A 14,399-nucleotide genomic window follows, 5' to 3' on the forward strand; every position below is an offset into this window, starting at 1 on the left:
TCTGGAAAGGTCATTCCCATTCAGATGTAGGTTAGACTGGTATTGCCACTGAGTCCTCTCCTTGATGGAGACAGACACCAAACCTTTTTGAGCATACTCTCGTCCTTCAGATACTATAAAGGAATATGATCCTTATAGAGAAGGATCTGTACTCCCATTAGTACAACCAATGCTTATTGACTCAATTTGACTTCCACCCATAGTCAAGGAAGCCTAGGATGAAAACAATCCCCAGGTCACTCACCCCACCAACATCTTGGCCTTTGAAGCCATCATCCAGTGAAGCAGTTCTTGCAGAAATGCCAATAACAACTGTTTCCACAGGTACTTTGTCCTCTGCCTACTCAACCTCCACAGTTTTCACCACCAAAATCATTGGTATTGTCAAAGAGTTTTAACATCCAAAACATAATGGTTTAATCAATGGAAATGGCACCAATAAATATTATTTTCTGTTTTACCTTGCACCTTAAGGACCACTGGACCTTTCCAATTGACTTGTAACTGAATCCTCGTATGTATGATGCCTGCCCCCATTAGGATGTGGGCTTCTGAAATCACAAAAGAATTTGTCTTGCTTTTCTGTTTTTAACTTCAGATCTTAGCTTATTGCTTGGCCTTAGTTAGTATTTACTAAAAGCTTTTTCATTCCTTCACTCACTGTAGGGCAAGACTTTCCTTTGTATCAGTGGAATCTGTGACTAATGTTAGGTTGATAGTTTGTAGATCCATAGATTTAAAGCTATAAGGCACCTCAGATGCCAAGTCCAACTGCCTCATTTTAAAGAGAAGAAAACTGAGGCTCAGAGAGTTTAAATGACTTGCCCAGGGTCACACAGCTAGTATCTGTGGGAAATGGGATTGAAATACGAAGTTTCCTGGCTCCAATTCCACCACTTGGTGTTTATAATGAGTGAGGAATTGAAATTCACACTTGGAACACATGCATATCCCATGGCCAGGAGTATCTGAAGCTTTCAGAAGTACATTGTTCTTTTTAGCTTTCTTCCAGGGTGAGAGCAAGGTTAAAGACGGCTTCATGTTCTTTTAAGGCAATCAAAACTAATAAGTAGAATGAATTCTACTTCCAAGAGCTCGCTTAAACTATTAGATCATGTTCCTTTGGAAGTAGAAAAGTCCTTTAAAAAAAAAAAACCTGATGATTTCACTTTCACTTCTCCATGTAGTTTTTAACAAGATAGAAAAGATACTAGCACTATACTCTTTCTGAGCCTCAGTGTCCTCATTGTCAAATGGGGGTGGTATCTCTAGACCTGAAACAATTTTGGGAAATAAAAACCTTTATAAAATGAACTTTGCTATATATAGGGAGTCTCAAAAGTCTTTAGTATAGCTAAAAGCTATTACAGCTAAGACCTTTGGGGCACCCTGTACAAAGGGAAACTTGTTTCTGCTATTATTGAGAAAGCTCGGAGATATAGCAGATAAATTGGGATTGAATGAAGAAAGGTCAGGGTTCATGTCCCACCTCTAATGACAGACAAGAGCGTGGTGACGTGGGCAAGCCATTTAACCTCCAGTAAACTCTTAAATCTTTTCCCTAAGAGCCATGGAGGAAAGGTTGGATTTGGAGCCAGAGAGAATGGATTCAATTTGGCTAAGCAATGAGCATACAAAGAAAGGCAAAAGTCAGCCTCCCTCAAGGAGCTCAAAATCTCACAGAAAAGACAACTCTACAAACAAAATGTAAACAGGATACATAGGAAATCATTAATGGAATGAAAAGGGTTTGGGAAAGGATTCCTGTAAAAGGTAGGATTGGGATTATACCAATCCAAAATTGGGATAACCCTGAAGTCACTTAACCTCTGCCTCCCTCACAGTTTTCTCATCTGTAAAATGGGGGTAATAATAGCACCTACTTGACAAGACTGTTGTGAGGGAAAAGAGGAGGCAGCATTTGTAAAGAGTTTTGCAAGCCATAAATCACTGTGTAAATGCTGATGTGACAATAACAATGATGATAATTATATTCCTCATATATAAGGTAAAATGAGTGTTGGTTGGTATATCAGTGGAATGCATCGATTTCATTCAGGAAGACTTGAGCTCAAATCCTATCACAGCTGTGACTAGTTATGTGATTTTGGGTGAGACACTTAATCTTTTTTGTCCTCAGTTTCCTCATGTGTAAAATGGGGATTACAATAGCATCATGAGTTTTTTGGTAAGGATTAAATGAGAAAATATGTAAAGCACTTAGCAAAACTTACAATACTATTTGTAATTCAGTCTTGGCTAGCTCCTAATGACCCCATGGACCATAGCATGCCAATTCTGTCTGTGGGGTTTTCTTGGCAGATAGTAGAGTAATGACCATTTCCTTTTCCAGTGAATTAAACCAAACAGGTTAAATGTCTTGCTCAGGTTCACACAGCTACTCAGTGTCTGAGGTTGGATTTGGAGCTTCCTTTTAAAGTACTATACAAAAACATTATTGTTATTATTACTTTGATATATGTTCTAATAGGTCAGAAATCTAATTTAAAGCAAATTCTTATTTGTCCATGCCCCATTAATAATAATAGCTTACTCTATTATGCTTTGAGTTTTGTAATGTGCTTTGTGTGTATTATCTCATATGGAATTTACAAAAGCCCCCCGAAGGAATACAGACTGTAGGTTGGCTTAACTCCATTTCCCAAATAATCATGTACCTATGGTAGGATACCAGGGCCTTCCCTAGGACACTGAACTTTAAAGGATACCATCAGTACTGACCCAGATTCCCTCAGCTTCCTCCCCTTGGTTGCTATATTCTGGACTCATCCCCTTTTCCTTCCCCTATATTCCAGTCCCCAGTGGGATTTTAATAGCCAGGAAAACTGATGGCTGGAGAATATTTTCTTAACCTTGATTGACCACTCCCTAAGTGAGCTTAGTATCCCACTCTACCCCATTTTTCCTCTAAGCCTTTAAAAAAAAATCTTATTTCCTGTCCTGTAGAGATGGAAATTGAAATTCAGACAGCTGGACTACCTTATACAATTAGTTAATGTCTGAGGTAAAAACAAAAGGAACTCAAGACCCTTGAATTTTTCATGCAAATTGTTTACCTCTATTTTTTTTAGACAGGTAGCAAAATGTATTAAAGCCTGAAGGAAGGAAAACCTAAGTTCAAATCCAGCATCAGACACTTACTAGCCATGTGATCCTGGGCAAGTCATTTAATCCTTGTTAACCTCAGTTTCCTCATCTGTAAAATGAGCTGGAAAAGGAAATGGCAAACACTCCAGAATCTTTGCCAAGAAAATCCCAAAAAAGGGGGTCACAAAGAGTCAGACATGAATGAACAATACCAACAAACTTTTTGTAGAGAGCTAACTGGCAAGCCAGTTAATCTGTGTCAGTCATAAACATTGCATAAGTACCTTCTTTGTACTATGCATTGTGCTAAGCATTGGAAATACAATTACAGGCAAAACAGTTCCTGCTCTTAAGATGCTCCCAATCCAAATTTGTTAAGAAATCCATGTCATCAACTGTCAGGACAAATGGTGGCTGGTCTCCTTAGAGTCTGCTTTCTACATCAGCAGACACTGTCATCAACATTAATGCCTGTGCTATCTCCAAATGTTCTAAGTTGTCTTCTACCTTAAAGGCCTATTAAATTATATATAGGTTGAACCTCTCATTTGTAGTATTGGGCATATGTTAGTATATTTGGATTGAAAATGATGAATCCTTTTTCTCTCTTCTTTTTATTTTTTAATTTTTTTTATTAAAGCTTTTTATTTTCAAAATATATACTGGATAATTTTTTTAACATTAACCTTTGCAAAACCTTGTGTTCTAATCCCCTCTCCCTTACTCCTACTCTCTCCCCTAGGTGGCAAGTAATCCAATATATGTTAAACATGGTAAAAAAATATATGTTAAATCCAATATATGTATACATGTTTATATAATTATCTCAGCATCTAAATTCTTTTTTTGTTAAAGCTTTTCATTTACAAAACATGTACATGGGTAATTTTTCAGCATTGACCCTTGCAAAACTTGCGTTCCAAATTTTCTCCTCCTTCTCTCTATTCCTTCCCCTAGATGGCAGGTAATCCAATACATGTTAAATGTTAAAATTTATCTAACTCTCATTTTAGAAACAAATCTGGGATGGTGGAAAGAATTCTGGGTTCCTTATTATTGGACCAGAAACTGAGAACTGTAAGGGGTGCTGGAAGCCAAAGAGACCAATTAAGTGATAGAAAGAGAGGAGGATCAAGGCTGTCCTAGCAGGGTAACTATTGTGAACCCCAGCCTTATTTCCTTCATCTGTGAAATGGGGATGGTAGAACAGGCACCACCCACCTCAGAGGGTCGTTGTGGAACATCAACAGATATGCAAAGAACCAAATAAATTCGTGTAAATTGGAAAATTTGACATAGAAATCCAATGTTGTTACTTAATAATGACACACATCAGAAGAACCTAATTCCTTACTTCTTTTTGATGAGTTTTACATGGAATCTTCCTCTCTTCCTCCTTTCCCCCTCCTCCTACCTCCACTCCCAATCCTCCCATACCCCCTAAAAAAAGGAAGAGGGGAAAAAAAGGAGGCAGGGTAGAAAGGTATCAGGTCCTTCACCTCATTGACCTATGCTCTTGGTGGAGTTTTTTTTATTACTGGTGGAAACTTGGACCAAAGATCAGATTTTAGATAAGGTCTATGGATCACCATACTGAAAACCAAAGAAATTGGGGAAAGAAATAGTGAAAGAGAATTCCTAATAAAAATTGGTCTAAGAAAATGGATTGTTAATCTCCAGAGGAAAGAGCCCAGCCCTGAAGTCAGACACTTAACTTGTGTAACTCTGGGCAATCCACTTGTAAGGTGCTGCTCCTCTATACTCATCTCCAGGCCTCAGCATTTTCCTCTGTGAAATAAAGGGACTTTCAGCTGGTCTCTGAGGTCTCTTTCACCTCATGGTCTATGATCTCATGATCACAGTTTCCTCAACTATATAATATGGGAATGTATAATATAATATGGGAATTAAATGACTTCTATAAGATGCCTTCCAACTCTAAATCTATGATCTTAAATTTTTCATATTATTAGAAATTTAGAGGAAGACATAAGATTACATAAGTCATTATTAATAGAAAGTACCTTCCTGGGATTACAGATTTTTGTTCATTTATGTAATATATTAAAAAAATGGAAAGAACCTTGAATTTGGAATAAGAGGACCTGAGTTTGAATCCCAGATCTGTGCCTGTGTGATCTTGAGGAAGTCACTTCATCTGGATGGGCCTTAGTTTCCTCATCTGTAAAAGGAAGAGGTTAGACTACTTAATCTCTACAGTCCCTTCCAACTCAGCTGTTTAAGCCTAGGATTTTCCTTGCATTGTGACCTTTGAATTGTTTTCTTCTTCCAATTTTTTCTACATTTACTTTAGAAGTTTTTTTCTGAAAGACCAGGTCTCCATTCTGCTTGTACCTTCTAATAATGCAGTCAGCCCCCAGCACACATCCAGAGATTGGATTTATTTGTTCTTTTTGTTCCTTGAGGACTTAGTATTTCAGTGGAGTAGGACCTTCTGCCACTAAAGCACCAATCCTATGTGTAACTGAGAAAGTTGTTCCAAGCTCAGAGGAATTGTGACTTGAAGAATCACAGGCTCAGTTAATGTCAGAGGCAGAATCTGAACCTAGCTTATTCATGCTATGTCTTAGAGACAGATGTATTCAAACTGAGCTCAAAGAATAGTTTTTTCAGTGAAAACATTTCTTGTGGAAAAAAATCTAAAATCCTAAGATAATTAAAATAACAATAGTTAAGTTAAAAAATAATAATATCAATATTCAGGAGAAGGGTAAAAGTGTATGACACCCTCCACTCACATAAAATTAAAAAAAAAAAAACTATAGAGTCATTCAGAGGATCGTGTAACCAGATTTGGGTACTAGAGGGGCATTGGGGATTGAGTGAAACAGTTTGGTTCTAAAGAGCTCATACTGAAAATGGCTAAAATCTCCCACTTCCTTTTCAAAAAGATGCAATTTCACTGAAAAACTATTCCTTAAAGGAACATCACATGCCATAAAATACCTTTAATTGTATTTTAGTACCTCAAAAGATGTACACTCTCACTGATGGCCATATCTTCTCATAAATTCACACTATTGTCAGTTGCTCTTTCAATAAGCATTTATTAAGCACCTGCAATCTGCCAAGCAACACACTAAGTACTGAGGATGCAAAGAAAAGCAAAAAAAAAAAAAAAAAAAAAATCTCAGTCTAATAGGGGAAATTTCCATTGTGCAATGCCAAAGAAAGAATACTTTCTCTAGAACCAGAGGAACTGGGTTCAGATCTTGCTATTGGTGTTTCCTACCAATTCCTACCTTGATTAACTTAACCTTTCTGAACCTCAGTTTCCTTATCTGTAAAATGAACAGATTAAACCAAATGCTCTCTGAAGTCTCTTCCACATCTTCTATGGTCATCTAAACTCAAGGTCTTTTTTATGGGGGAGAAAATGTCACACTTTTTTAATGACTTTCTTTACTCTGCCCCCTGAATATTGATATTACCATTATTTTAATGATTTTGATAATTTAATCAAAAAAATTCTGTGAAGCATCTTGATGACCAGTGAAATAGAAGAATCATTAAGACAACTTGAATTATGGTTTTCCTTTTCATATCTGCATCAACTGGGCACCAAGCATTGGTATAATGTGCTCTCTTGTAAAATGCCAATGGGTAAATGGAAGAATTTGACATTTCACACAGGACAAAGTTCAGGAGCTGTCCTTCTTTATTAATTCAATTTACTTGCCTGGATAACTTTCTGAGTCAGGGGCCTTCTCCTGATCATATTTCTGTGGGCCCTCGGGGAGTTGCTTACAGGTTTCCATAGCCTTTGTTATGGTTGCTGGGACTCAAGCCACCAGCTGAAGGCAAGCTAAGCCCCACTGTTAACAAGATGGATTTTGCTTGTATAAAGATTGGAGGGTTAGACCAATGGAATAACCCTGTAATCAAATTTCTCTATTTCCTCCTGAGATTACCAGAGATCGGCTACTAAATATAGACTTTATGTGAACCACACATCCAAAATAAGAGACTCGGGAATTTTAAATGACCAAATGGAATGAGTCTCTTTCTTTTATTTACCTAACCACAGTGTTGCATTATTTTCCATTAATGTCGGGCCTTCTAAGGCTGTTTGCAGTTCTTGGAGTCATGAGCATGAAAGAGATGCTATTTTTTCTGCAAGATGAATCTGTATCATTAGCAAACATCCCCTCAAACATGTAATACCTCCAAGAGGATCGTTATGGTTCTGTGAAAAGACTTGATAGACCTGAAGTCAGCAGATCTGGATTCAAATTCTGTGATTGACTGCCCATAGATAACACTTTGGGCAAATCCCTTCATCTGTCCATACCTCTATTTACTTCACTTTAAATGAAGGAGTTGGTTTTGATGATCTCTGAGGTCATCTTTAAATCAATATTTCCTCAGAGTAAATGGTCATGGCAACAAGAAGCTATTGGAAGGCAAATCAACAATATGGAGTTTACTTGATGGAGCAAACTTGATGGAGTTTAACATCAAGATTTAACAGGGTTCCAAGAAGATGGGTAACTAATTAACACTTATCTCCCTCACCCCTTACCCTGGGGAGAGGTAACTCTGAGTATCTCTTGGGGTAAGGGAAAATTGTCCATAGGTGACAAGGCAGATAAAGGAGGCAGACACAGGCCACATGTACTTCACTAGAACTAGATTTGTTAATCATCTGATTTCTTTCCCTTACTTGAAAAAAGAAGAAATTGAAGCTTATAGAACTTAGCACTTGAATGAAGTCTGAGGCAGTGACCAAATCAGTGATAGAGCTAGGATTTGAATCTTTGTTTCTCATCATGGAATCTGAAGGTCTGGGTTCAAATCCCTTCTGTGACAGTTATTCCCTGTAAGACCTTTGGTATATCCCCTCACCATGCCTTGGGTTTCACCTGTTAAATAATTACACATGCAATAGCATCTTCTCCCAGGGTTGTTAGCAGGATCAAACAATATAACATATAGAAAGCGTTGTACAAACTCCACAGTGTTCCATAAATGCTAGGAATCAGTGTTATTATTTGACTCTATGATCCCATGATTGCCACTGTCATCGTGCATCCCTTCTCCTATAAATGATGCTGCGCAGGCCCACCTCCCCAACTCTGTAGGGGGGAAGTCTCAGCTTTTCTTAGGTCATTTTCTAGAACAAGAAATGGGCTGATGAAGGGGCAGGGTAAAAGGTAGTTTTTTTAAAGTTAGATGGAAGTCAAATTAGGTCAGGTCAGTTTAGCATTCAAGTTTGTAAGTGGGAAGTTTCTTCTAAGATATAAACTTCTCTAGCAAAGAGGTCTTTTCATGGATAACTATATCCCCAGCTCCAGCTCCTGGCACTGCTTTGCACTTAATGTTTGTCACACTGATTGTAGAAAGCTGGTTTTTATTCACCAAAGTTTCACTGGAGAAATAGAGGATGAGGGAAAAAATCACCAAAAAAAGGCAACATGGTATGGTGAAAGCGACATAGGCCCTGGAATCAGATGATCTGATTTTGACTGCTACTTCTGCCTGAGTCATCTTGGATAAATCCTTTCCCTTCCTTGGGCCTCAGTTTGCTCATCGATAGGGAGAAGACATTGGACTGGAAGCCCCTGATATCCCTTTGAGCTTCAGGATTCCATGTGAAATATTATAGCTTCCCAATAGAATGCAAGCTCCTTGAGGGTAGGGACTGACTTTCTTTTAGGTCATATAGCCTCCATATATCACCTTGTACAGACTGTAAGCAATTAAAGGAAAAGTTGAATTGAATGAAGGAAGGAAGGAAGGAGTTTTGAATTTCCCAGATTTTGGGGTGACTTTGTAACTTCAGTATGCTTTGCCTGTGTTTCTAACATCTCTGTGTAAGCACACTAGTTCTGAAGTCAGAAGAGCTGAGTTCAAATCTTGCCTTTCCTTCTCATTACCTGCATGACTTTGTGGAAGACATTTAACTTCCTGGACCTGTAAATCTGTAAATGAGATGATGATGATGATGATGATGATGATGACGACAACAGCTAACATTTATATAGCACTGATATATCAGGCACTGAGCTAAATTCTTTACAAATATTACCCCGCCCCCATTTTTTTTAAATATATATTAGCACATTTGATCCTCACAACAATCCTGGGAAATCTGTTTTACAGATAATAATAAAAGGCAAACATAAGTCAAGTGACTTTTACATTTAGTAAATTTCTGGGGTCAAGCTTGAATTTAGGCCTTCCTGTCTCCAAACCTACTACTTTATCCACTCTGCCACCAGATTGTCCTAATAACTAGAAGTCTTTTGAGGGTCCCTCCAGGCCTAAATCTATGATTTCATCACTTATCACAGGAATTAGGAAGTCTCAAACTTATTCCTAGTAACTTTTGAATGACTGGAATATTTTGGTGTAAGATGAGAATGTAGAAGGATCTAAATACCATTGTGTGATCTGAAGCATTTCTCTTGGGAAATCACACTGAACGAGAGAATAAGGCAAAGCACATGTCAGTGCAAGATGAGCAGCTGCCAAAGAATAGCTTAAGTGGGTCCTGGAGAGAAGATTGTCACAGATGATGATCTGCTTGCAGAAAACCAAAGCACTGGAGTCATGCACAGCCTCAGGACCTGGCTATTTATTGTAAGCCTTCTAAGAAAGATTCATGGCACAGGAAACAAATGGCAGGCTCACTCTGGGTCTCCTGGAACCAAGTCCAAGGCTCTTTCCAAATATATCACTCTTTCTACCTGGAAAATGTAAGCAGTCCTTCCATGTAACACCAGGGATGTTTAGCTTAGAAGGATGCAGGATATGATTTGTCTTCAAGTGTTTTAATAACTCCCAGGTTACAAACTCAGAGCTTAAAGCTGGAAGAGATCTTAGATTTCCCTGAATCCCTCCTCACTTCTGCCTCAGAGTCCCTTCCTTTCTTCAAAAAACAGCTAAAGTGCCCGCTTCCCCATGAAGCTTTTCTCCCAAGTTCTGGTGCCCTCACTCATTAATGGCCCTCTTTCTTATTCTTTGCATGTATCTGGGCATTTATCTATGTGTATGTCTATACATATGAGTTTACTTTCTTTCTTTCCTCCTTCCCTCCTTGTCCTTCCTTCCCTTTTTCTTCCCTTCCCTCTTTCCTTCCTTCCTTTTTTCTTCCTTCCTTCCTTCTTCTCTCTCTTTCTCTCTCTCACTATGTGTGTGTGTCTGTGTGTGTGTGTGTGTGTGTCTCTCTCTCTCACCCTCTCTTCTTCTCTCCCTTCTTCCTTTCTTCCTTCTGTCCCTTCTTAACATTTATTAGCTGTGTGATCCTGGGTAAGTCACAATCCCACTTGCCTCACAGAAACAAACAAATCCAATAATAATAACACTTAAGGAAAAGATTTAGACATACATACACACTCCCCTTCTTGGCCCCCATCTGTTTAGTAATAAGTGTCTGATGCCACATTCGAACTGAGGTCCTCTTGACTTCAGGGCGGTACACTATCCATTCTACATCCAGATATCCCATATTTTCTTCCAAAAGAAGTTCCTTGAAGAGAGAAATTGATTCATTTCCTATATGTGTGTCTGTGGCTCATAGCACAGTACCCACACATAGTAAGTGTTTTATAAATGCTTATTTAATTGAACTTTAAAGCTTCAAGGCCCATTCAAATTCAGTTTAGCAAACTTATTTCTTAACTGTCTGTGTGATGTGCCCAGTACTTGATACAAAACCAAAAAAGAGTCCATCTTTGTCCTTAAGGCATTACATTGTGTTGATGTGTGTGTGTGTGTGTGTGTGTGTGCGCGCGCACGTGCGCCAAATTATACCAAGCAGTTTCAAGAGGGAGATATTTATGGCTAAGATCTTTCAGAAGGAAGGGCTTGTAGGACTTGATACCTGAGCTGCTTGCAGGAAGCTAGGAATACAGGTGTTAGAGAACATATCCCATTTTGATTCAGCAAATGCTGGTTACATGCAAGTTATTGTGCTCTGCTGGGGATACAAGAACAACAATTAACTAATGGGCCCTTCTCTCAAGGAGCTTACATTCTACTAGACAATCCAGCCATTAGGATCCAGCTGAGCAAAGATGAAGAGATAAGACATGGATGGTTTTACTGGCTGACAGGTAGTTTAAAATGAAGAGTTCAGGAAGTGAGATCATAAGAAAGAGTAGATATGTAAATGTCTGCTTGTAGAGGACAAAAAATGTAGGAGCCAGACTATGGAGGACATTAGGTACCATTTGTCATTTATCCTTGAGACAAGTGGGGGCTATTAAAGAATTTTGATCAGTGAAGTGACATCACATTTATCAGATCCATCTGTGAGATTTAGGGTTCTACAATGGTCATAAGAGCTTACATTTCTATATAACTTAAAAGATTTATAAACATGTAGATATAGTTTGTAGAGTGTGTGTATGTTGTTGTTTGTCCTTCATTCCCATGGTATCATGACATGCAAGTGAATTGAATTTAAGTGAGATAGCACTGTGCAAAGCCACCAGCTTCACTTTGTCCTACAGAGCCATCTGGGTCAAGATACAGATCAGTTCAACTGGAGATAGCCCTGGATGCAATGGGAGACCTTGGCCTTTTTAGGCTAAGGTCTTCAGCAGACTTTTAATAGTTGATTGAGGCAGCACCCATTCAATGATTAAAGCTAAGTAAGAAATCAGACAAAGAATGGCCTCTTTTACATATTCAAAAATATTTTGCAGGGAGAGACTCTCAGAAATTCTAGACAAAATAGGGTCTAAACAGTGACCAAATGCAGTTTGGCCTGAAACTTGTTGATCAGTCAATGAGAGCCAGAGTTATTTGAGTTTAAGGCATTGTTCTAACTCCTTTATAATTTTTATAACCTTAAGCAAATGCTTTCCTTGCTTGGGCCTCAGGTATGGACTCATTTTTGCCTCCTTACACATACTTATCCAAGAGGCAGCATGAGCTAATGACTAGAATGCTGGACTTAGGATCAGGAGACCCTAGTGGGAATCTAGCCTCGAATCCCTATATTCTCTGCAGTCACAGTGAACAGAGTGCCAAACCTGGAGTCAGGAAGACTCATCTTCCCAAGTTCAACTCCAAGCTCAGATACTTACTAGCTGTGTGATCCTGGACAAGTCACTTCATCCTGTCTGCCTCAATTTCCTCTTCTGTAAACTAAGCTGGAGAAGGAAATAGCAAACAACTCCAGTATCTTTGCCAAGAAAACTCCAAATGGGGTCATGAAAAATCAGATACGACTGAAAAACAACCAACAACAATACAGTCATCATGAACTCTTTAGCCTCAGTTTTTTCATTTGCAAAATGAGAATAACAATCGTGCTACCTTATAGAGTTGTTATTAGAAAAATGCATTGGAAACTTTTTTTAAACTGGGCTTTGTGATTTCACTGGTGTTAGGAAATTCCCATGTGCTGGCTCCTTCCAACAGCACAGATCAGTAACTTATTTGAAACTGAAATCTTATAGAACTATCCTGGGGTAATAGGAAGTTAAATCACCAAGCCCATATATCACAGACAGGTTTTGACTGCAGGTCTTTCAGGCTTCAAGACCAGCCTTCAATCCACATGTCACCTCTCAAAGCTCCATGGAAAGGTGGATTGGTATAATAATGACCTTCTGACAAGGAGAAGAGGTTGACTAAAAGATTTGGATTTTTTTTTTACTTTTTTATTTTTGGCTAAAAGATTTGGAGCTGGAAGGGACCCAGCAAGGCTAGGTAACTATCCTGGGAACAACAAGTAGTTATTACAGGAAATAGGACTTGAACACAGCTTTTTTCCTAAGTCTAGAATCCAGTAGGATGCTACTATAAAATAAGATACTGAACTGGTTTGCCATTTCATTCTTCAGCTCACTTTACAAATGAGGAAATTGAGGCAAATAGTATTAGGTGACTTGGTCCAGACTCACACAGTTAGTAAATGTCTGAGGCCATATTTGAATTTGAATCCTCTTGACTCCAGAACTGGTACTTTATCCACTGTACCACTTAGCTGGAGATTATTTTGCTCAATGACATGCTACAAAGCATCCATCCTCCCTCATCTTTGTAAGTGGCTCCATACCCCCAGGAGTGAGGGAAGAGCAGATGTTTGGGGACACAAATGAAAGAGAAGAATTCTTTACTAAGCAACTTGAAACCACTTAAAATATTCGAGAGGGGTGGAATGAAAGTATTGGTTTTGCCAACAGAGCAGAGAACCTTCCTAAAAGGCAGCAGCTGTGACTGCTAACTGCTGTTTTTTTGTTTTGTTTGTTTTGTTTTTGTTTTTTCTTTGCCTGCCTCCTCTCGCCTTATCCCATTAAGGCCGCCATGATACCATCCGCCCAAACTCTCAAGATAATGGACTTCTCCTTCAGTGACTTTGAGCTCTCTGATTTGGATACAGCTCTCTGCACAATTCGAATGTTCACTGACCTCAACCTCGTGCAGAATTTCCAGATGAAACACGAGGTAAGAGAAAAGGGGAAGGGAGGGCTTTATTCAACATGAATGATTCAGAGGCTATTTTTGTCCTGCATAAAACTGAATTTGTAAAAACAAAGATAATTTGGACAGCATGATGACCTGGCTTCACCAGCCCCAATGCTTAGCTTTGGTACCTCCCCAGAATGTAATTAGATGGTAAACCAGTGCCACCCAATGCCTGTTTGGGGAACTCAGCAAAATGCATGTTCTTAGATCAGATGTAGGTCCACAGAAGACTACCATTAGTAGGGACCTTCTGGAATGGAGCAATCTGTCCTTTGACCACAACCTATGTGAATTCTTCCACTCAGCTGCAAATTATTCAGCGGGAATGCTTTAAAACCTTTCTGCAATTTCAATACTAGTAGTAATCTTCCTAGATTTAGCCTGTTTCTCTTCTGTGAGTAATACAATGAAAACATTGAACATAAAGTCAAAGAACTCTGGACATTATGGCACACATCTGTAGTCCCTGCTCTGGAGGAGGTTGAAGCTGGCAGATCTCCTGATGCTAGGGAGTTCTGAGCTATGATCCAGTCTTCAAATAAATAAATCAAGTTAGAGGTTCTGGATTCATATTTCATCTTTGCTGCTTCCCTGGGCCTGAATTGCCTGAATTTCCTCATCCATAAAGTGAGGAAATTGGACCGTATGGTCACTGAGATCTCTTCCTGCTCTATGTTTATGATCTTAGGAGTTATTTGTTTAAACTTTGAATTTTATTTTATTTTAGAATAGCAAGCGTTTATTTTCTCTCCTTCCTGCTCCCTCCCAGAAAAAAAAGAAAAAGAAAAAGAAAGAAAACAAAACCTTTGTAACAAATATGTATAGTCAAACAAAACAAATTCCCTCAT

At 38.7% G+C, this 14,399-nt stretch overlaps 1 protein-coding gene across 3 annotated transcripts in view; it reads left to right on the top strand.

The window, feature by feature from the left end:
- PDE5A (phosphodiesterase 5A) overlaps positions 1 to 14,399 on the top strand; it is a 194,408-nt gene that overhangs the window by 129,217 nt on the left and 50,792 nt on the right. For all 3 annotated transcript variants that reach the window (XM_051966434.1, XM_051966435.1, XM_051966436.1), the window contains exon 12: positions 13,384 to 13,530. In XM_051966434.1, the coding sequence (XP_051822394.1) occupies positions 13,384 to 13,530 (147 nt within the window). The remainder of the gene's footprint in view (positions 1 to 13,383; positions 13,531 to 14,399) is intronic.

This window comes from Antechinus flavipes, chromosome 6 (assembly GCF_016432865.1).
Source record: "Antechinus flavipes isolate AdamAnt ecotype Samford, QLD, Australia chromosome 6, AdamAnt_v2, whole genome shotgun sequence".
Taxonomy (NCBI): domain Eukaryota; kingdom Metazoa; phylum Chordata; class Mammalia; order Dasyuromorphia; family Dasyuridae; genus Antechinus; species Antechinus flavipes.